The sequence below is a fragment of the Scyliorhinus torazame genome, chromosome 2 (genome assembly GCF_047496885.1).
Source record: "Scyliorhinus torazame isolate Kashiwa2021f chromosome 2, sScyTor2.1, whole genome shotgun sequence".
Lineage (NCBI taxonomy): Eukaryota > Metazoa > Chordata > Chondrichthyes > Carcharhiniformes > Scyliorhinidae > Scyliorhinus > Scyliorhinus torazame.
In genome coordinates this window covers 337,423,699-337,445,136 of record NC_092708.1, presented here as the reverse complement: position 1 = coordinate 337,445,136, position 21,438 = coordinate 337,423,699, and the positions used below count along the sequence as shown (strand labels likewise).

The 21,438-nt window shown below is 46.1% G+C and overlaps 1 protein-coding gene across 5 annotated transcripts in view; it reads left to right on the top strand.

Annotated features, from left to right (window-relative positions):
- Nucleotides 1–21,077, top strand: part of LOC140402535 (exocyst complex component 3-like) — a 150,115-nt gene extending 129,038 nt beyond the window's left edge. For 4 of the 5 annotated variants that reach the window (XM_072490408.1, XM_072490390.1, XM_072490396.1 and 1 more), the window contains 6 exons: nt 2,459–2,548; nt 14,059–14,173; nt 14,249–14,371; nt 14,478–14,633; nt 16,240–16,358; nt 20,474–21,077. In XM_072490408.1, coding sequence (XP_072346509.1) covers nt 2,459–2,548; nt 14,059–14,173; nt 14,249–14,371; nt 14,478–14,633; nt 16,240–16,358; nt 20,474–20,660 — 790 coding nt within the window. In that variant the 3' untranslated portion in view covers nt 20,661–21,077. The remainder of the gene's footprint in view (nt 1–2,458; nt 2,549–14,058; nt 14,174–14,248; nt 14,372–14,477; nt 14,634–16,239; nt 16,359–20,473) is intronic. The other variant, XM_072490415.1, reaches the window with a different exon arrangement.
- Nucleotides 21,078–21,438: the final 361 nt, after the last annotated feature.

Below are 21,438 nucleotides of genomic sequence, written 5' to 3'. Positions count from 1 at the left end.
TGTCCTATCATCTGCATCAACTTTGGGAGAACCTTGTCCGGAAGCTTGGCATCTGGCTAGGTCCAGATGAGTCCTGGGATCCAGCAGACCACCGACTGCTATCTTCCTTGGATGTTCCTGCCTCCACCTGATGTGCATTAGCAACTGTGAGTTGCCCACCAGATTGTGCTCTAGAAGCCTGTCCACTAATGTCACCCACCGATGTGTCTGTCTCTGCGCTGATGGAATGTGCGGGTGATAGCTGTGATGCATCAATGCTGGTCTTCTTGGAGCTCTCATCTGAGGTGGCCTCTTGGATGGCAGGGTGGTTAAATCCCGAATGGTCCAGCGTCATGAACATGTGGTCAGTGAGAGAAAAGGATCATTTCTCACCTCTCTGGCGCACAAGGCACAGTGGTTAGCAGTGATTCTGGCCTTGGGTGACTGTGAGGAGTTTGCACATTCTCCCCGTGTCTGCGTGGGTTTCCTCCGGATGCTCCAGTTTCCTCCCACAGTCCAAAGACTTGCAGGATAGATGTATTGGCCAAAATTGTCCCTTGGTGTCCAAAAGGATAGGCAAGGATCGGCGGGGTTATGAGGATAGGGTGAGGCGTAGACTTGGGTAGCAGACTAGAAAGGTGGCATAGCGGCACAGTGTTTAGCACTCTTTCCTCAAAGCACCAGGGACCGGGGTTCTATTCTGACACGGGTGACTGTGTGGAGTTTGCACATTCTCTCCGTATCTGCATGGGTTTCCTCCGGGTGCTCAAATTTCCTCCCACAGTGCAAAGGCGTGCACGTTAGGTATATTGGCCATGCTAAATTGCCCCTTAGTGCCCAAAGGATAGATGGGGTTATGGGGATAGGGTAGGGAATTGTGCTTAGGACGGGTGTTCTTTTGAAGGGTTGCTGCAGGCTCAATGGTTTTCCTCTGCATTGTCGGGATTTTATGATTCTAGGCCAATCTCTCTGTTGATGACTACTCTCTCCTCGGCAACCCCGCCATTTCCAGGGCCCGTTCCTCATAAGGGGTGAGTTCTCGAACCTCTGGGGCTCCGGCCCCCGCCTTTGCCCTTTCCCATTTATTATGGGCTATCTTCTCCGAGGACAAAGCGAGGGTATTGTGAGCTTCACGCTTGATGAGTCAGGTGGTTCTATAGCAGGTGGTATGTGTGGACACCGCACCAGGACATGAAATGATTGTGCTGGTGCGCTCCAGCGGGTTCTGAGGAACAAACATTAAGATCGGATGTGGGGAGGATGCGAGGTGTCAGCCAGTGGTTTGTAGGAGGTGTGGGGTTTGGGAATTTGAGGGGTGGCAGGTGGAACTGATGCCAGGAGAGAGGTGGTTACTTACCTTGCAGCTCAGTGGAGATCGTTTGTCGTCTTCCTACATTGGAGCAGGTCTGTGCGCTGCCATGCTTGTGTTGAAAGGGAGTGAGTAGTGAGGGAGCATTTAAAAGCAACTCCCCCTTGTTAGCGGTGAGAAGTTGAAGCGCGAATCAGGCAACAAGGGAGCCAGTAATGGCGAGGATCTTGTGAGGGCTCATTTTTGGCACGAAGTGCTGTTGAATACGGGCCGCGATCGCGTCAACGTGGCCATCGCAAAACACCCCACCAAATGCACCCAAAACTAGGCTTTGACATTTTTCCGTTAAATCACACCAATCATCTTTTTTTACACGACTTTAAATGTAAATATCCTTTCATAAATAAGTAAAGTTGCTGTAGTCCCAAATGACCGTAGGTTGCTTTCCCCTTTTGAGGAGGGAGAGTTGACTGGTGGTGATTTAACCTAGAGGATCACCATACCCAAGGCAGGGGCAAGATTGGGAAAGCGGGGCCTTTATGAATAACCTCCGGGGAATTGAACCCACACTGCTGGCCTCGCTCTGTGTCACAAGCCAGCTGTCCAGCCAACTGAGCTAAACCAGACCTGCCAGTCATAAACCTGGATTACAGAAATGAACAGAGTAAGTGTGTAAAGCGATGGGTCTTTACAGGTTTAACATTACTTTCCTGCTTTTCAATTCTGTTCCTCGAGAAATGAACCCCAATTGCCTTGTTTGCATTTTTATGGTCTATATAACATCATCATTATCAACAACCACTTTAATTTCTAAAATACATCTAACATAATAAAACCTCCCGAAGGGACTTCACAGGCAGGATATCAAACAAAGTTTAATGCCAATTGTCCTGATAAAAAGGGGGCATAAGTTATAGAATCAGAGTTTTTATCCTTTCTATATTGATGTTAAATAAGTGATTCTACCTATCAGAATAGTAGTATTCCATTTAATCACTTATGTTCAGAAATTTATTTCACTTTTGAAGAGTTAAGTATATTAATGTATTTGGATATTATTAAAGGTAAACATCAGTGAAATTTTGATTGTATGGCATTATTACTTATACTTTACACTTAATATATTTTCATTAGAATTAAACAATGGCTAACTTTGAACTTTTTTGTTAGCTATCAGCAGGACCTGAAGGTCAAAAAAAGGAGCATTCCAAATCCGCTGCCACTTCTGATAGTAAGCGTCAACAGCTATATTGATTTAAGGTAAAAAAAAATTTAGTGACTGATATGAACAGCGTAAACAGTATTTAAATATATTCATATTAGTTGTAGTTTTTAAAGAAAGGAAGACTTAAAGTGCTTCACAGTCAATTACGTACTTTTGAATCTTTTCGCTTTTCGGGCAGCATGGTAGCATAGTGGTTAGCACAATTGCTTCGCAGCTCCAGGGTCGCAGGTTCGATTCCTGGCTTGGGTCACTGTCTGTGTAGAGTCTGCACGTTCTCCCCATGTGTCCGTGGGTTTCCTCCGGGTGCTCCAGTTTCCTCCCACAGTCCAAAGATGTGCAGATTAGGTGAATTGGCCATGCTAAATTGCCCTTAGTGTCCAAAATTGCCCTTAGTGTTGGGTGAGGCTACGGGGATAGGATGGAGGTGTGGGCTTGGGTAGGGTGCTCTTTCCAAGAGCCGGTGCAGACTCGATGGGCCGAATGGCCTCCTTCTGCACTGTTCAATCTATGATCTACTGTCACAAGTAGGCTTCAATGAAATTACTGTGAAAAGCCCCTAGTCGCCACATTCCGGCACCTATTCGGGGAGGCCGGTACGGGAATTGAACCTGCGCTGCTGGCATTATTCTGCATTGCAAGCCAGCTATTTAGCCCACTGTGCTAAACCAGCCCCCAATGCAGTTGCAGTTCCAATGTAAGGGAAACGTTATTGCTATTGGACCCAACAAAAAGTGTTGAGATGAATACCTGTATTAATTTTTGGTGATGTTGACTGAGGATTAAGTATTGCCAGGACACTGGTAGAACTTCCTTACTTTAATTCAGATAGTACCTTGGAATCTTTCATTTCTAGTTTGAACTGCGATGTACCGTCAATTACCACAAGACTAGAATGGTGAAACAATCGAGGCTTTATTACACAAGATGTTGTGCCTCCTGCAGCTGGAATCAGAATGGAAGCAGCGCAGGAGAGCAGACACTTTTATACGCCGCCTGCTGGGAGGAGCCAGCAGGCGGGGATTTACTGTTGTACCTGTAATACAGAGGCAGTACCATACTACATGCAATGTTACTAGTGATGTTTACCACATTCACCCCCTGTTTAAAAAAAGAGTCCGGCGGGGGTGAAGAAAACATTACAGCTTGAGTCTGTCGGGGACTCTGACCCGCCACTGCGATCGCCGCAGTCCTGGTGGTGATGTGGGCGCCGACGTGGTCACCTGCGACTCCGGGAGCGTGTTGTCCTCTGCTTCATCCTTAGTGGATCCAGTGGGAGGACGGATCCTGCTGGGGTGGGGGCTGCGGTGAGGTTCCCTGGTGGGTGGGTGGGTGGCGCAGGGGTGAATGAGGCAACCGGGGGTGGAAGGAGCAGTATCAGGTCGGGGGTTGTGGGTGGGGACCCAGCGGGTGCCAGGTTCTGGAGGGAGACTGTGTCCTATTGCCCGTCGGTGTGTGTCACGTAGGCGTACTGTGGGTTTGCATGGAGGAGGTGGAATTTCTCAACCAAGGGATCCGATTTATGGCTCCGCACATGCTTCCGGAGGAGGACGGGCCCAGGAACTGTCAGCCATGTTGGGAGCGAGACCCCGGAGGAGGACGGGCCCAGGAACTGTCAGCCATGTTGGGAGCGAGATCCCGGAGGTGGACTTCCTGGGGAAGGCAAACGCACGTTCGTGAGGGGTCTCATTAGTGGCGGTGCACAGGAGCGACCCGATTGAATGGAGCGCGTCGGGGAGGACATCCTGCCAGCGGGAGACTGGGAGATTTCTAGACCGAAGGGCCAGCAGGATGGCCTTCCAGACGGCCTTCCCGTTCTTCCTCTCCACCTGCCCGTTTCCCCGGGGGTTGTAGCTGGTCGTCCTGCTCGAGGCGATGCCTTTGCTGAGCAGGAACTGACTCAGCTCATCACTCATGAAGGAGGATCCCCGATCACTGTTGATGTAGGTGGGGAAACCAAACAGGGTGAAGATGCTGTGCAGGGCTGTGATGACTGTGGCAGAAGTCATGTTGGGGCATGGGATAGCGAAAGGGAACCGGTGTACTCATCAATTACGTTGAGGAAGTACACGTTGCGGTCGGTGGAGGGGAGGGGCCCTTTGAAGTCCATGCTGAGGCGCTCAAAGGAGTGGGAGGCCTTCACCAGGTGCGCTCTATCTGGCCAGTAGAAGTGCGGCTTGCACTCTGCGCAGACTTGGCAGTCCCTGGTTACGGTCCTGACCTCCTCAATGGAGAAGGGCAGGTTGCGGGCCTTGACAAAATGGAAGAACAGGGTGACCCCCGGGTGACAGAGGTCATAATGGAGAGCCCGGAGTCAGTCCACTTATGTGCTGGCACATGTACCGCGCAATAGGGCATCAGGGGGCTCATTGAGCTTCCCCGGGCGATACAAGATCTCATAGTTATAGGTGAAGAGCTCGATCCTCCACCTCAAGATTTTGTCATATTTTATCTTGCCCCGCTGCGTATTGTTAAAAATGAAGGCAAACTACCGTTGGTCAGTGAGGAGAGTGAATCTCCTGCCGGCCAGATAATGCCTCCAATGTCGCACAGCTTCCACAATGGCTTGGGCTTCCTTTTCGACAGAGGAGTGCCGGATTTCGGAGGCATGGAGGGTGCGGGAAAAGAAAGCCACGGGTCTGCCCGCCTGGTTGAGGGAGGCGACCAGAGCCACGACCGATGCATCGCTCTCCACCTGAAAGGGGAGGGTCTCGTTGACCGCGTGCATTGTGGCCTTGGCGATGTCTGCCTTGATGTGGTTGAAGGCCTGGCGGGCCTCAGCCGTTAGGGGGAAAACTGTGGACTTGATGAGTGGGCGGGCCTTGTCTGCATAATTCAGGACCCACTGGGCTTAATACGAGAAAAACCCCAGGCATCGTTTCAGGGCCTTGGGGCAGTGGGGAAGGGGGAGTTCCAGGAGGGGGCGCATGCGGTCGGGGTCGGGCCGTCTGACTCCATTTTCCACTACGTAGCCAAGGATGGCTAAGCGGTTGGTGCGGAACACACATTTCTCCTTATTGTAGGTGAGGTTAAGGAGTTAGGCGGTATGGAGGAATTTTTGGAGGTTTGCGTCGTGGTCCTGCTGATCGTGGCTGCAGATGGTGACGTTATCTAGGTATGGGAAGGTGGCCCACAGCCCGTACTGGTCAACCATTCGGTCCATCTCTCGCTGGAAGACTGAGACTCCATTGGTGACGCTGAAGGGAACTATTAAGGAAGTGATAGAGGCGGCCATCTGCTTCGAACGCAGTGTATTGGCGGTCCTCCAGGCGGATGCGGAGCTGGTGGTAAGCGGACTTCAAGTCAACTGTGGCGAAGACTCGATACTGTGCAATCTGATTGACCATATCAGATATGCGTGAGAGGGGGTACGCGTCGAGCTGCGTGTACCGGTTGATGCTCTGGCTGTAGTCAATGACCATCCTGTGCTTCTCCCCAGTCTTCACTACAACTACTTGAGCTCTCCAGGGGCTGTTGCTGGCCTCAATGATCCCCTCCCGCAGAAGCCGTTGGACCTCTGACCTGTTGAAGGTCCTGTCCTGGGCACTGTGCCATCTGTTCCTAGTGGCGACGGGCTTGCAGTCCGTGGTGAGGTTCGCAAACAGTGAAGGTAACTCGACCTTAAGGGTCATGAGGCCGCTGACAGTGAGGGGGGGCAGGGATCCGCCGAATTTCAAAGTAAGGATTTGGAGGTGGCATTGAAAATCCAGGCCAAGTAACAGGGCAGCGCAGAGGTGGGGGAGGACATAGAGCCGGAAGTTGCTGAACTCTACGCCCTGAACGGTGAGGGTCGCGACACAGTACCCCCGGATTTCCACGGAATGGGATCCGGAGGCCAGGGAGATTTTCTGGGTGACGGGGAGTACCGGGAGGGAGCAGTGCCTTACCGTAGCAGGGTGGATGAAACTCTCTGTGCTCGCGGAGTCAAAGGGGTAGGTCATCTCGTGCCCATTGATCTTCACCATCGTCGTAGCGGTCGCGAGGTTGCGGGGCCGAGGCTGATCCAGGGTGATGGAGGCGAGCTGCGGAAGATGTTGGGAGGTCCCGGGCTGATCAGTGGTGGCGGAGGTATCAGCAGGCAGCAAACGGCCAGACGAGCAGGGGTCCTGAGGCGCGGTCCAAAATGGCACCAAAGATGGCAGCGCCCACGGGCGCACATGGCGGGTGGCATCAAAGATGGCGGAGCCCACGGGCCGCACGTGGCTTGTGGTGGAGAAGATGGTGGCGCCCCTGGATCACACGTGGGAGGTGTAGCAATGCCGGGCCTGGAAACAGCGGCGACCGACCGGGCCTGGCAAATGGAAACAAAGTGGCCCTTCTTCCCACACCCGTTGCAGGTCGCGCTCCGCGCCGGGCAGCGCAGCCTGGCCACAAAAATAACACTTGGGCCCCCCGGAGTTGGCTGGCTGCCGCCCGGCGCAGGCTTGCAGTGCGCTTGAGTCGGCAGCTGGTGGGGCCCACGATGCCCATGAGAGTGCTGCCCGGTCGGGTGTGTAGGCCTCCAGATTACGGGAGGCCACTTCTAGTGAGTTAGCAAGCTGCCTAGTCTCTGCAAGATCGAGCGTACCCCCTTCCAATAGTCGCTGGCGAACGTACGTCGACTTCATGCCCGTGACATAAGTGTCTCTGATTAATAGTTTGGTGTGTTGGACTGCTGAAATTGCCTGGCAGTCACAGTTCCTACCGAGAATCTGCAGGGCCCGCAAGAAATCGTCCACAGTCTCTCCTGAGAGTTGCCGTCTCATCGCCAGGAGGTGCCTGGCGTACACTTGATTCACCGACTTAACGTAATGTCCCTTTAGTAGCATCATCGCTTTTGTGTAGGTGGGCGCATCCCGGATGAGGGGAAAAATTTCAGGGCTCATCCGTGAGTAAAGGATTTGGAGCTTCTGTGGGTCCGAGAGTTCTTCAGTGGCTGCTCTGAGGTAGCCTTCGAAGCAGGCTAGCCAGTGGTCGAAGGTGAACGTGGCGTTGGCTGCGTGAGGGCTCAGCTCCAGGCAATCAGGCTTGATTAAGATGTTCATCTTTTAAAATCTTGTGCAATAAAGTGATGTACCGTCAGTTACCACGAGATGAGAATGATGAAACAATCGAGGCTTTATTGCACAAGATGTTGTGCCTCCTGCAGCTGGAACCAGAATGGGAGCAGCGCAGGAGAGCATACATTTTTATACAGCGCCTGCTGGGGGGAGCCAAGAGGCGGGGATTTACTGTTGTACCTGTAATACAGGGGCAGTACCGTAATATATGCAATGTTACTAGTGATGTTTACCACAAACTGCGACCCAACTCAATACAAATTTCACTCCTGAAATGTCTGCCTCCAACATTTAGACTGGACCCCCTAGTCCTCGATTCCCCTGTCAGTGGAAAAAATGTTTCTCTATTTAACTGTTCACCTTAACATGTTGAAAAGTTCAATCAATTCACCTCTAAATTCCAGGGATTACAATCCTGTTTGTGAGATCTCTTCCTGTAATTTAACCCTAAGAACCTAGATATCATTCTGGTAAACCTTCACTCCCTTCAATGCTAACATACCCTTCTTAAGGTGTGGTGCCCAGAATTATTCACATTATTCCATATGTATCCAAACCAGATCTTCGTATGGCTGAAGCATGACTCCACCCCTACCCACCTTCAAGTCTTCCAAATATAAGGACCAAAATTCCATTTGTCTTTTTGATTATTTTCTGTCCTGTTCTATGACATTTTAATGATATATGTGCTTGGACCTCCAAGTCTCTTTTGAACTCTACTGTTTCTAGCTTTTCACCATTTAAAAAATACTTTGTTCTATTTTTCCCTCATATTTTCTATGTCGGGCCCGGCCCTATCCCCATAACCCTAGCTAACGTGCACATCGTTTGGACACTAAGGGGCAGTTTTTAACATTGCCAATCCACCTAATCTGCACACCTGTGCAATGTGGGAGGAAACCGGAGCAGGCGGAGGAAACCCACGCAGACGCAGGGAGAACGTGCAAACTCCACACAGTCACCCAAGGCCAGAATCGAACCTGGGTTCCTGGCGCTGTGAAGCAGCGGTGTTAACCACTGTACCATTTCAATATTTTGTCATAATTTTATGCTTCCAAATACCGCTTACGATGATTCTTGTCTTTTGTATAGTCAGAAGATTTGCATATGTGTCTTTCTCTTTCAGCACCTACGTCATTAATAAATATGATGAATAGCTGAGGCCCCAACAGAGGTCCTTGCAGGCACCTTTAATTACACCCTGCCAATTGGAGTGCCTGCCCCATTATCTCTACTTTTTGTCTCCTGCCACTCAAGGAATTTCCTTAACAGATCATTAATTTGCCAGTGTTAGCTAACAATCTCTTATGTGGGACTTTTATCAAATGTATTCTGGAGGTCCATGTACATACCTTACTTAGATATTTTTCATTTCACTGCTTTAGTCACCTCTTCAAATAATTCGATTTGGTCCCTCCGGCATGACCTATACCCCTTACAAATTTTGACGTAGAGCTTAATTTGGGGAGTGGGGGGCGGGGGGGGGGGGCATTGCTGGCAAGGCCAGCATTTATTCCCAACTGCTAATTCCTATTGGAAATTAATGGTAAGACACTTTTCAAACTGCTGAACTCCACACGGGCTGAGTCCATAATTAAGAAAGCAAATGCAATGTTGTCATTCATCTCAAGAGGTTTGGAATATAAAAGCAGGGATGTACTTCTGAAGCTTTATAAAGCATTAGTTAGGCCCCATTTAGAATACTGTGAGCAATTTTGGGCCCCACACCTCAGGAAGGACATACTGGCACTGGAGCGGGTCCAGCGGAGATTCACACGGATGATCCCAGGAATGGTAGGCCTAACATACGATGAACGTCTGAGGATCCTGGGATTATATTCATTGGAGTTTAGGAGGTTGAGGGGAGATCTAATAGAAACTTACAAGATAATGAATGGCTTAGATAGGGTGGATGTAGGGAAGTTGTTTCCATTAACAGGGGAGACTAGGACCCGGGGGCACAGCCTTAGAATAAAAGGGAGTCACTTTAGAACAGAGATGAGGAGAAATTTCTTCAGCCAGAGAGTGGTGGGTCTGTGGAATTCATTGCCACAGAGGGCGGTGGAGGCCGGGACGTTGAGTGTCTTTAAGACAGAAGTTGATAAATTCTTGATTTCTCGAGGAATTAAGGGCTATGGAGAGAGAGCGGGTAAATGGAGTTGAAATCCGCCATGATTGAATAGTGGAGTGGACTCGATGGGCCAAATGGCCTTACTTCCACTCCTATGTCTTATGGTCTTATGGTGTAAGTATATCTACGGTGCTGTAAGGCAGGGAGTTCCATAATTTTGACCCAGCAACAATGAAGAAGCAGCAATATTGTTCCAAGTCAAGATATGTGTGACTTGGAGGGGAACTTGCAGATGGTGCAGTTCCAATATGGCTGCTGACCTTTCTCCTTCGATCTGATGGAGGTTACAGGTTTATAAGGTGCTGCTGAAGGAGCCTTGGTAAGTTGCTGCTGTGCATCTTGTAGATGGTACACTAACTAGTCCAAAGATGTGCCGGTGAGGTGGGTTGGCCATGCTAAATTGCCCTAAGGTCCAAAAGGTTAGGTGGGGTTACAGGGATAGGGCAGGGAATTGGGCTTGGGTAGGGTGGTCTTTCATAGGATCTGTGCAGACCCGACGGGCCTAATGTTCTCCTGCACTGTAGGGGTTCTATGAATGCTATGTACCGATGGCGGAGAGAGACAAGATTGAAGGTGGTAGATGGGCTGTAGATCAAGCCAGCTCTTTTGCCCTGGATAGTGTCAAGCTGTTTGAATGTTGTTGAAGTTGCACTCATCCAGGCAAGGAGAGAGTATTCCATCAATGCCTAGTTTGTGCCTTGTAGATAGTCAGGAAACTAGTTACCTGGTGTAGAATTCCCAGCCTTTCATCGGTTTGTATTGTCGCTCTATTTCTAAGGCCGGTCTAGGTATGTTTCCGGTCAGTGGTAAAATCTAGGCTATTGATAGTGGAGAATTCAACAAAACTAATGCCTTTGAACATCAAAGAGATTAATGTCAGAGATTAATGTCAAGGCGAGTTAGTTCAATTCTCTCTTGTTGGAGGTGACCATTGCCTGGCATTTGTGCGGTGAAAATGTTACTTGTTATTTATCAGCCAAGCCTGAATATTGTCCAGGTTTTTTCTGCATTTGGATATGGGCTGCTTAAGTATCTGAAAAGTTGTAAATGAAAATGAACACTATGCAATAATTGGTGAACATTGCTATTTCTGACTTTATCTTGGAGGGATGGGTCATTATGAAGCAACTGAAGACGGATGAGCCTCGGACACTACCCTGAGGAACTCCTGCCAGGATGTCCTGGGGCTGAGACAAACCAATAACCACAAACATCTTCTTTTTGTGCTAGGCATGGCTCTAACCGGTGGAATATTTTCATTATTTCCCATTGACTTTGGTTTTGCTGAGGCTGCTTGATTCCACATTTGGTCAAATGCTGCCTTGATGTCAAATTAGTCATTCTCACTTCAGCTTTGGAATTCAGCTCTCTTGTCCATGTTTGGACCAATGCTGTAATGAGGCCTGGAGCCAAGTGGCCCGGGTGAAACCCAAACTGAGCATGTCCGACTGTGTCAGACTCCTATTTATTGACTACAGCTCAGCCTTCAACACCATTATTCCTACGAAACTCATCTCCAAACTCCGTGGCCTGGGCCTCGGCTCCTCCCTCTGCGACTGGATCCTGAACTTCCTAACCCACAGGCCACAATCAGCAAGAATAGGCAACAACACCTCCTCCACGATAATCCTCAACACCGGTGCCCCACAAGGCTGTGTCCTCAGCCCCCTACTATACTCCTTATACACCTATGACTGTGTGGTCAAATTCCCCTCCAACTCGATTTTCAAATTTGTTGATGACGCACAGTAGCGGGTCGGATCTCAAACAATGACGAAGCAGAGTACAGGAATGAGATAGAGAATCTGGTGAATTGGTGCAAAGACAATAATCTCTCCCTCAATGTCAACAAAATGAAGGAGATTCTCATCGACTTTAGGAAGCGTAGTGGAGAACATGCCCCTGTCGACATCAATGGGAATGAAGTAGAAAGGGTCGAGAGCTTCAAAGTTTTAGGTGTCCAGATCACCAACAACCTGTCCTGGTCCCCACATGCCAGCACTACAGTTAAGAAAGCCCACCAATGACTCCACTTTCTTGGAAGACTAAGGAAATTTGGCATGTCAGCTATGAGTCTCACCAACTTTTACAGATGCACCATAGACAGCATTCTTTGATGATTCACAGCTTGGTATGGATCCTTAGGGCAGCACGGTAGCACAAGTGATTAGCACTGTGGCTTCACAGCGCCAGGGTCCCAGGTTCAATTCCTTGCTGGGTCACTGTCTGTGCGGAGTTTGCATGTTCTCCCCGTGTCTGCGTGGGTTTCCTCCGGGTGCTCCGGTTTTCTCCCACAGTCCAAAGACGTGCAGGTTAGGTGGATTGGCCATGATAAATTGCCTTAGTGACCAAAAAAGGTTAGGAGGGGTTATTGGGTTACGGGGATAGGGTGGAAGGGAGGGCTTAAGTGGCTCGGTGCAGACTCGATGGGCCGAATGGCCTCCTTCTGCACTGTATGTTCTATGTTCTTATCTGCTCAATCCATCACGCAAACCAGCCTCCCATCTATTGACTCTGTCCACAATTCCCGCTGCCTCATAAAGGCAGCCAGCATGATTAAGGACCCACGCACCCCAGACATACCCACTTCCACCTTCTTCCGTCAGGAAAAAGGCACAAACGTTTGAGGTCACGTACCAACCAACTCAAGAACAGCTTTTTCCCTGCTGCCATCAGACTTTTGAATGGGTCTACCTTGTATTAAGTTGATATTTTCTCTCCATCCTAGCTATGACTGTAATATTACGTTCTGTAGCCTCTCCTTCCTTCCCTATGTAAGGTATGCGTTATCTGTATAGTATCCAAGAAACAATACTTTTCCTGTGTACTAATACATGTGACAACAATAAATCAAATCAAATAATAAATCAAATCAAAAATCAAATCCGTCAACAGGTTGCTTCTAAGTAAGTGCCTCATGATAACATTTTTAAAATAAATTTAGAGTACCCAATCCATTTTTTTATAACCATTAAGGGACAATTTAGCGTGGCCAATCTACCTACCCTGCACATCTTTGGGTTGTGGGGGTGAGACCCACAAAAACACGGGGGGAATGTGCAAACTCCACACAGACAGTGACCCAGGGCCAGGATGGAACCAGGGTCCTCGACGGCATGAGGCAGCAGTGCTAACCACTGTGCCACCATGCTGCCCTAAATCTCATGATAACATTATCAGTGACACCTTCCATTTCCTTAATGATTGAGATTAGGCTGATGGGGTGATAATTGGCTGGATTAGAATCTTCCTGCTTTTTGTAGACCCCTATAACGGGGCAATTTTCCACATTGTCAGATACATGCCAGTGTTGTGTATATATCACATATTACAAAGATAAAGCTTTTGTCGATAGATGTGGATGAATGATTCTATTCAACCCATATAGCTCCATCTTCTGGAGAAAACTACAATCCCAAATTACAGCTTCTAACTGCCTTTTGATTGATTCCAAAAGTTTTTTTCCTCCATTACTCTACTTGAAAGACCACTCCAGAAGTGACAGAACCTGCCTGTCATTTAGTTTGCACGTACATCCCCAAGTCCTGCAGTTGAGCTGTGAAGCAACTGTGCTAACCACTGTGCTACCGTCCTGCCCATGGTTGCCTCCTTTTAACACACTGGAGAATCTACATTTTTCTAATTTTCCCTCATTTCTTCGCTGATTAACACTAGGGTCACTCGGTGCAGTTCTTCTCTGGACTGTATTCAGGTTTTGGATTTTCCAGGATAATTTTCCTCTTGATGCCACCTTCCCATTTATCGCTAGAAACATTACGAGTCCTTCGGCCCAACCATTTTATATTGATTATTATGTTCCAGTAACTGGAAATCCCGTGTGTCCACCTTGTTCCCATGCCTTTTAACCTCTATTTTTCGTAAAGTAGCCATATAGCCTGTTAAACGTTGACTGGGCCTTTGCTTCAGTCTATTTCCAGTCGTACATCCCACAGCTTTATTACACTGTCTGTAAAAATGTTCCTCTTGCTGCTGTTCTAAATTCCTTATCTACATTCCCCCTCTTGTTCTCATTTTTTCAATCACTGGAAGCAATCTGTTTCTATCTACCCTGTTCTATACCTTCATGATTTTAAATACCTCCATCACATTACCCCTTATATCAAACAACAGCAATAAAATGTGCATGCTGGGAAAGCTAGCAGAAAGGCAGAGGAAACTCCCGCCTGGTGTTGTGACATAATATGTACACCAGGTGGCGCTCAAAAAGCAGAGGTTGACATCTAAAGCTGCAGGGATAAGGTCAAGTGTTACATTTTACACATTCAATCTCCACACCCAACAGCAGTTCTCTCATTTATGGTCATCATTTCATACATCGAATGCTTATTATTTGTAACTCCCTTCTACTCCACCACAGAGAATATGTAAAGACTCTGAAGCAGGACAATGCTGTACATGTCGGCAAAGTGGAAGAGACATTGAACAATGTTGTACGAGGTCTCAATGAAATTCTCGTGGAAGATATTCTGAAGGTACGTTGGGAACAGGATTCTCAAATATTTCATACGTCAATAAAATGCTACTGCACTGGAAATTTTATTTTCTAGCTTTGTTTTAAGAAGATCGTGGCAAGGAAATGGCTTCTCAGCAGTGACGATTTTAATCTGTTAATAAGCAATGCTGAAAAGTATTGTGAAGAGCTCAAGAAAATGAAACAAGCCAACTACCAGGTATATATTTTACATTTCAAATATCAAACACTTCATCTATCGAATGTTGTAAAAAGAATGAATGTTAGAAATAAGTGAAAATTAATTATCTCTGTTTAAATAAAAGGTCCTGATATCTGATGTCCACTTTCAATTCGTTAAAGAGTACATTACACAAATCATGAAACAGCAGATTCACTGCAAATCATCTGGACAACGTGATGCAGCAGCGATTAAGGTTAGGGAAGAATTGGGAGCAATAAATAAGATGTACAAAGAACGCGTAAGTAAATATAAAACTACTTGATGTTTGTTTTTATTGTTGAGTTTTCGCTGAAAGATTTTATGCACCAATTCCCCTGGCGAGCTAAAGCCTCTTCAAACATGATTCATCCACCATATACAAGCCAGTTTAAGTCTCGTCTTTGTTTTCTTTTCAAAAGATGAACTCTTTTTCAGAACGCCTACCAGTCATAAATATAGCAGTGACCATGTCTGTCATATATTCATGTACTTTGCATCCTCTTTGCGTGCTGAACGCCTTTTTCCTTATCTAAAATATCTTTGCAATGTCTATTACTGTACTTGGCAGTGGCAAAATATCCTCTTGTCAACATTCAGCCACTGCATTAAACAATGGCTCACTGCACAATTTGGTTCTCAAGGTTTGATATTTACATGGTTAAATGCTTTATTAGTCCCCTGATGAATATAAATGGACTGCTATTGAAGATGCAGCATGATAGTATGCTAATAATTCTGCTACTAATGAAATCACATTCTCTCAAACTGGGTAGTTGAAAGCTATTCATGTATCCTCCATTCCTCTGCCTTCATGTGTAAAAGCAGTCTCTTTCCCTGGTTCTTTACAAAAACAGGTATGATGACCATAGATATTCAGATAGCTGCATTATGAAGTAATTGATAAGAATAGAATATAGAACATACAGTGCAGAAGGAGGCCATTTGGCCCATCGAGTCTGCACCGCCCCACTTAAGCTCTCACTTCCATCCTATCCCCGTAACCCAATAACCCCTCCAAACCTTTTTGGTCACTAAGGGCAATTTATCATGGCCAATCCACCTAACCTGCACGTCTTTGGACTGTGGGAGAAAACCGGAGCACTTGGAGGAAACCCACGCAGACACGTGGAGAACGTGCAGACTCCGCACAGACAGTGACCCAGCGGTGAATCGAACCTGGGACCTTGGCGCTGTGAAGCCACAGTACCATCAACTTGTGCTGCCGTGCTGCCCTCAGATAAAGCACAGATAAATAGTGTTTTAAAGGACCTAACCTGTATCTAGTTCACATATTCATTCTTCCTTCCAAACTTAATTAAAGTTTGCTAATTATCTCTGCACAATTGTTCCTTTAATTTTTAAAATGAAATGGTTCCTAAATTTAGCAAACCCCAATGAAAGGTGTAGTTTACAATATTTTTTTTGTTTGGGAAATCCCCTGGAAATATTAATATGCTTTTGGAGAACCCAGCAAATATTCCAAAGACATCTGTTTGAAATTCCAAAAGGCAATTAAAGGAAATTACGGATATCATTGCCGATTTTACAATACAATGCCAGGAAAAAGCTGTTAGAAAGTAAACAAGTGTGTCAATAGGACCCGGAGTAAAATAACATGTTTTGGAAATGGATTAGCCAGCTAAAAAGCATAGTAATCAAGTGGTCATTTCTGGTAAAAAGCTAGTTCTAAAAATACAGATGTTTGTCATGTTGATTCAGGAATATATAAATTACTGGCTTCTAAATTCTGGTGTCATCAGTAGCTATGTGATAGAAGGAAATGTTTTTTAAATGTTTATGGAGTGCATCAGTACAAGTAATAACATTTTAGGTAATGGATGTATGAACTAAACCTCTCCTTTCAGGGCAGTACTGCTTTGTGGCTTTTTCCAGTAACTCAAGATTTGTCTGATTTTATTGGTTCAAATGAAAATGAACTTGAGACAAAACTGAACACCTTGTATATGGACTATCCAGATATTAGGTAAATTGGTCTGCTTAGCACTGAACCATTTATCAAATTAGCTTCTTAAGACTTGTTAAAGGCTTTTATTTGATTTCTCTATCTTTAGCTCTCCCAACATGGAAATTTGTGTGCTGAATTTAGACGCATGTTTGATTTCTGGACCTTGGAATTAGTTTTAAACCATAGAATTTGTTGTAATAATTTACAATGACTTTTGCTAATGAACACTTAATCATAAATATGTGCATGTCAGTAAGGTTTCATATTGTCTTCTCCCTGTCCTCTGGTTGCTATCTCTGCACTTAATATCTGTAAGTTAGCCGAAACGCCCATTGCATTTGTATGTTCTTGGCTACTGTGCTGAACTTGAGCCCAATACATTTCTCTCTTTATTCTTTCATGGGGTGTGGACATCACTGGCTGTCCTTTGCCCTTGCGAAGGTGAGCTGCCCTCATGAACTGCTGCAGTCCACCCAGTGTAGGTACACTCACAAAGCTGTTAGGAAGAGAAAGCAAAGAGAAAATGCTGGAAAATCTCAGCAGGTCTGGCAGCATCTGTAGGGAGAGAAAAGAGCTAACGTTTCGAGTCCAGATGACCCTTTGTCAAAGCTAAAGACAGAGAAAGTGGGAAATATTTATACTGTGGAGTGAGAATGAAAGATGAGTCATAGCCACAGAAACCCAGGGAAGCCGGGTGCTAATAGCCACAGAAAGCAAAGGGAAAGAGTGCTAATGGCAGACCCCAGAGAGAACAAAAGGTGTGAAAGGCCAAACTGCAGAGAAGCTAACATCAGAGGGTAAACTGTGATGGATGTAGATATGGGGAGGGGAAGGGGGAAGCAAAGGGGAGAAAGGGTAACGAAAGGTGGATAAGATGGGGGGATGAATATATATAAAGATCTTGTTAAATACCTTGTCCAACACTAAGAGAGAAATGGAAAGCAGTGAAGGTGTATAGTGGGGGAGGGACAGATGGAAATCCTGTCGGAGAGAAGAGCAGTACTTCTTCAGGGTAGGCATTCCTGCTTGTTAGGAAGTCCTGCTTGTTAGGAATAGAGTTTCAGGTTTTGATCCAACAACAATTAAGGAATGGTGATATAGTCCCAAGTCAGGATGGTATGGAGCTTGGAGAAGAACTTGCACGTGGTGGTGTTCCCATGCATCTTCTGCCCTTATCCTTCTGGATGGTAGAAGTCTTGGGAAGGTTCTTGGTGAGTTTCTGAAGTGTGTCTTGCAGATGGTGCACACTGTTGGCACTGTGCATCAGTGGTGGAGGGAGTGAATGTTTAAGGTGGTGGATGGAGTGCCAGTCATGTGAATTCCTTAGTCCTGGGTGGAGTTGAGCTTCTTGAATGTTGTTGGAGCTGCACTCATCCGGGTAAATGGAGAGTAATCCATTACATTCCTGACATGAGGCTTGTAGACGGCGGACAGGCTTTGTACTTGTGTGGTGCAAACCTTACCACTTATCAGCCCAGGTATGAATGTTGTCCAGGTCTTGCCACACATGGATATGGACTGCTTCAGTACCTGAGGAGTCATGAATGATATTGAACATTGTGCAATCATCAGCTTCTGACCTTATGATGAAGGGAAAGCCATTGAGGAAGCAGGTGAAAATGGTTGAGCCTTGGACTCTACCATCAGGAAATCTGCAGTGATGTCCTGAGATTCAGATGATTGCCCTTCAATAACCACATTCATCTTCCTCTGCTGGGTCCGATCCACAGTTTCCCCCCTGATTCCTATTGACTTCAGTTTTGCGAAGGCACTTTGATGCTACACTCGGTCAAATACTGCCCAGATGTCACAAGCAGCAAAGGCTCTCTACTCGCCTCTTAGTTTAGCTCTTCGATCCATGTTTGGACCAAGGCTATAATGAGCTCAGGAGCTGATTGGCCCTGGCAGAACCCCAACTGAGCATCCAGGAACAGCTTTTGCTAAGTAAATGCCACTTGGTAGCACTGTCGACATTCCCTTCCATAATTTTTCTGATGACTGAGAGTAAACTGATGGAGTGGTAATCGGTTGGTTTGAATTTTCCCTGCTGTTTGTGGACAGAACATGTCTAGACAGTTTCCTACATTGCCAGTTATACTTGTACTTGGCTAGGGATGCGGCTATTTCTGGAGGGGAGGTTTTTCGTACGATGTCAGAATGTCAAGGCCCATAGCTTTTGCAGTGTACAATACCTTCAACTGTTTCATGCTGTCCTATGGAGTGAATCACTTGGGTGGAGGCCACAGGAGCAGGTTGAGATGGATCATCACCTCAACACTTGGGTCGCTGTCTGTGTGCGGAGTCTGCATGTTCTCCCCATGTCTGCGTGGGTTTCCTCCGGTTTCCTCCCACAGTCCAAAGATGTACAGGTTAGGTGGATTGGCCATGATAAATTGCCCTTGGTGACCAAAAAGATTGGGTGGGGTTACAGGGATAGGTAGAGGTGTGGGCTTAAGTAGGGTGCTCTTTCCAAGGGCCGGTGCAGACCAGATGGGCTGAATGGCCTCTTTTTGCACTGTAAATTCTATGATTCACTTCTGGCTGAAGATGGTTGCAAATGTATTAATTGGCTGGGCTCCTCCATCATTGAAGATGGGGATATCTGTGGAGTCATCTCCTCTTAGTTGATTACTTGGCCACGACATCCATGACTGAATGTGGCAGGACTACAGAGCTTAGATCTGATCCATTGGTTGTGGGATTGATAGCTCTATCTATTGCATGTCTCTTGTGCTGTTTGGCACGTAAATAATCCTGTGTTGTAACTTCACAACAGATTCATTTTTAGATGTGCTGCTCCTGGCATGCTCTCCTGCATTCTTCATTGAACCAGGATTGATCCCCTGGCTTGGTGGTAGTGATAGAGTGGGGGTTATGCCAGGCCATGAGGTTACAGATTGTGGCTGAATACAATTCTGTTGTTGCTAATGGCCCACAGTGCCTCTTGGATGCCAAGCTTTGGGTTGCTAGATCTGTTCTGAATATATTCCCTTTGGCATGGTGACAATGCCATACAACATGTGTGAAGACATGATAAATCTCTGCAAGGTCAGTGTGGTCACTCCTATTAATACTGTCTTGAACAGATGAATCTGTAGGTTGGTAAGGAGAAGGTCAAGTAGGTTTTTCCCTCCTTATTGGTTCCCTCACCAACTGCAACAGATCCAGTCTAGCAGTTTTGTCCTTTAGGACTCTACCAGCTCAATCAGTAATGGTGTGACTGAACTATAATGTGTTCTATGCCCTTGCCACCCTTCTTCCAAGTAAGTGGTGTTCAACATCAGCTGAGAGGACAGGGGCAATTGATAGTAATCAGAAGGAGGTTTGCCCATATTTGATCTGATGCCATGAGGCTTAATGGGGTCCTGAGTTCACCCGGGGATACTCCATTCAAACAGTATACCACCGTGTTGGCACCTCTGGTGGATGTGTACTGCTAGTGGGGTAGAACCTCCCAGACATAGTGGTGTCTCGGACATTGTCTGCAAGGTATGATTATGGCAAGTTGTTGTTTGATATCCTACTTTTGGCACAAGTCCCCAGATGATACGAAGGAAAACTTTGCAGGGCCAACAGGGCTGGGTTTGCCATGTAGCACATCGAGTTTCATTCCTTATTGATTTATCTGTCCCAGTTTGATACAACTGAGGGGCTCTCTAGGCCATTTCAAGAGTCAACCACTGTGCTGTGAGTTTGGAGCCATATTTAAGCCAGACCAGATAAGGACAGCAGATTTCCTTCCATTAAGGTCATTAGTGAACTAAATGGTTTTTACAACAATGGGTTCAGTTTATTAATTGAGTTTAAATTCCACCAGCTGCCATATTCCCCAAGCATTTTCCTGGGCCTCTGGATTACTAGTCCAGTGACATTATCACTGCACCACTGACCTCTCTTTTGACTTGCCCTTACTCTCACTCATCTCTCCTCCTCTCAGGTATTCACTCCACCCAATTCGTATCTACTCCTCCTTAGCTTCCTTTGCTCCTACTGCCATTGCTTGAACCGTTGCTCTCTATATAGGTATATAGTGCTACATGCTAATTTCAGCCAAGCTTTTAAAATTAATTTTTTTGATTACCATAGTTTATGTATTCATTCTTCTAATATTTGGTGTACCCTCTAATTTACAGTAAAGAACATGTTTCAGCCCTTCTTTATTTCCGTGGGATCGCGAGAGGGAAACAGAAAAGCAACTTAATGAAATATTTCAAGCAACTAGAGAAAGATTCGGAAGGCTCAGTAACAGAAGCCCGCCATGTACTTTTTGATCAAATTGTTGTCACTGGACCAGTGAAATGCATGCCTTTGTTTACTTGAAGTCAAAATTACATTCAGAAATGTAATGGATTGATCTCAAATACTCGAAGCATCCTTGGACATAAAATGTTTTTTTTTGTAAGATACTTCCCATATATAATGGGTAAAATAATTATTTTGCCATTTGCAATGTAATGCAATTCTTAAATCAGCACCTTTTTGAAACTTTGAATATCTCCTAATATGCCTATTACTTGTTCGGAAAACAAAAGGTAGCTTTAAGGGATTTATATTTGTATTGGTAAATATTAAAAGTAAGGTACAGTTTTAAGTGGGTTTAATTTAATATTTCTGTGCCTGGAAGGGTAAAGATTAATGCTGGATGCGTGGGGGTTGGTTTCAATTCCAACTGTGATTCTGTTGTGTTTAGAGAGGATTATGGCATGAAGAATAAATAGAACTGTTCAGCAACCAGAAGCTCGTAGAAGGATTTTTTTAAAAGCCTTAAAGTTTTAGTTCCAGCTGAATTTGTGGGCAGTTGCAGACAGATCACTGGGGAGTAAACAGCAAGTTCTGCCAGGAGAATCTGGACCGGACAAGGGAGTTGCAAAAATGCAAGCTTCCTAAGGAACAAGATGCAGTCAAGATAACCAGGGAATTGGGACAGAAAGAATATTCAAGATGAATGCAGTCAAGTGAACAGATTGTTCAGGAGAATTAAAGGAAGAGTAAACAAAGTGTTCTGAGTTAGAGACAACTGTAGTAACCAGACTTAAAGTGGAACAGTAGCCTTCAAAGGTAAACAAATGTCTGATGCTATTGAAATGAAATGAAATGA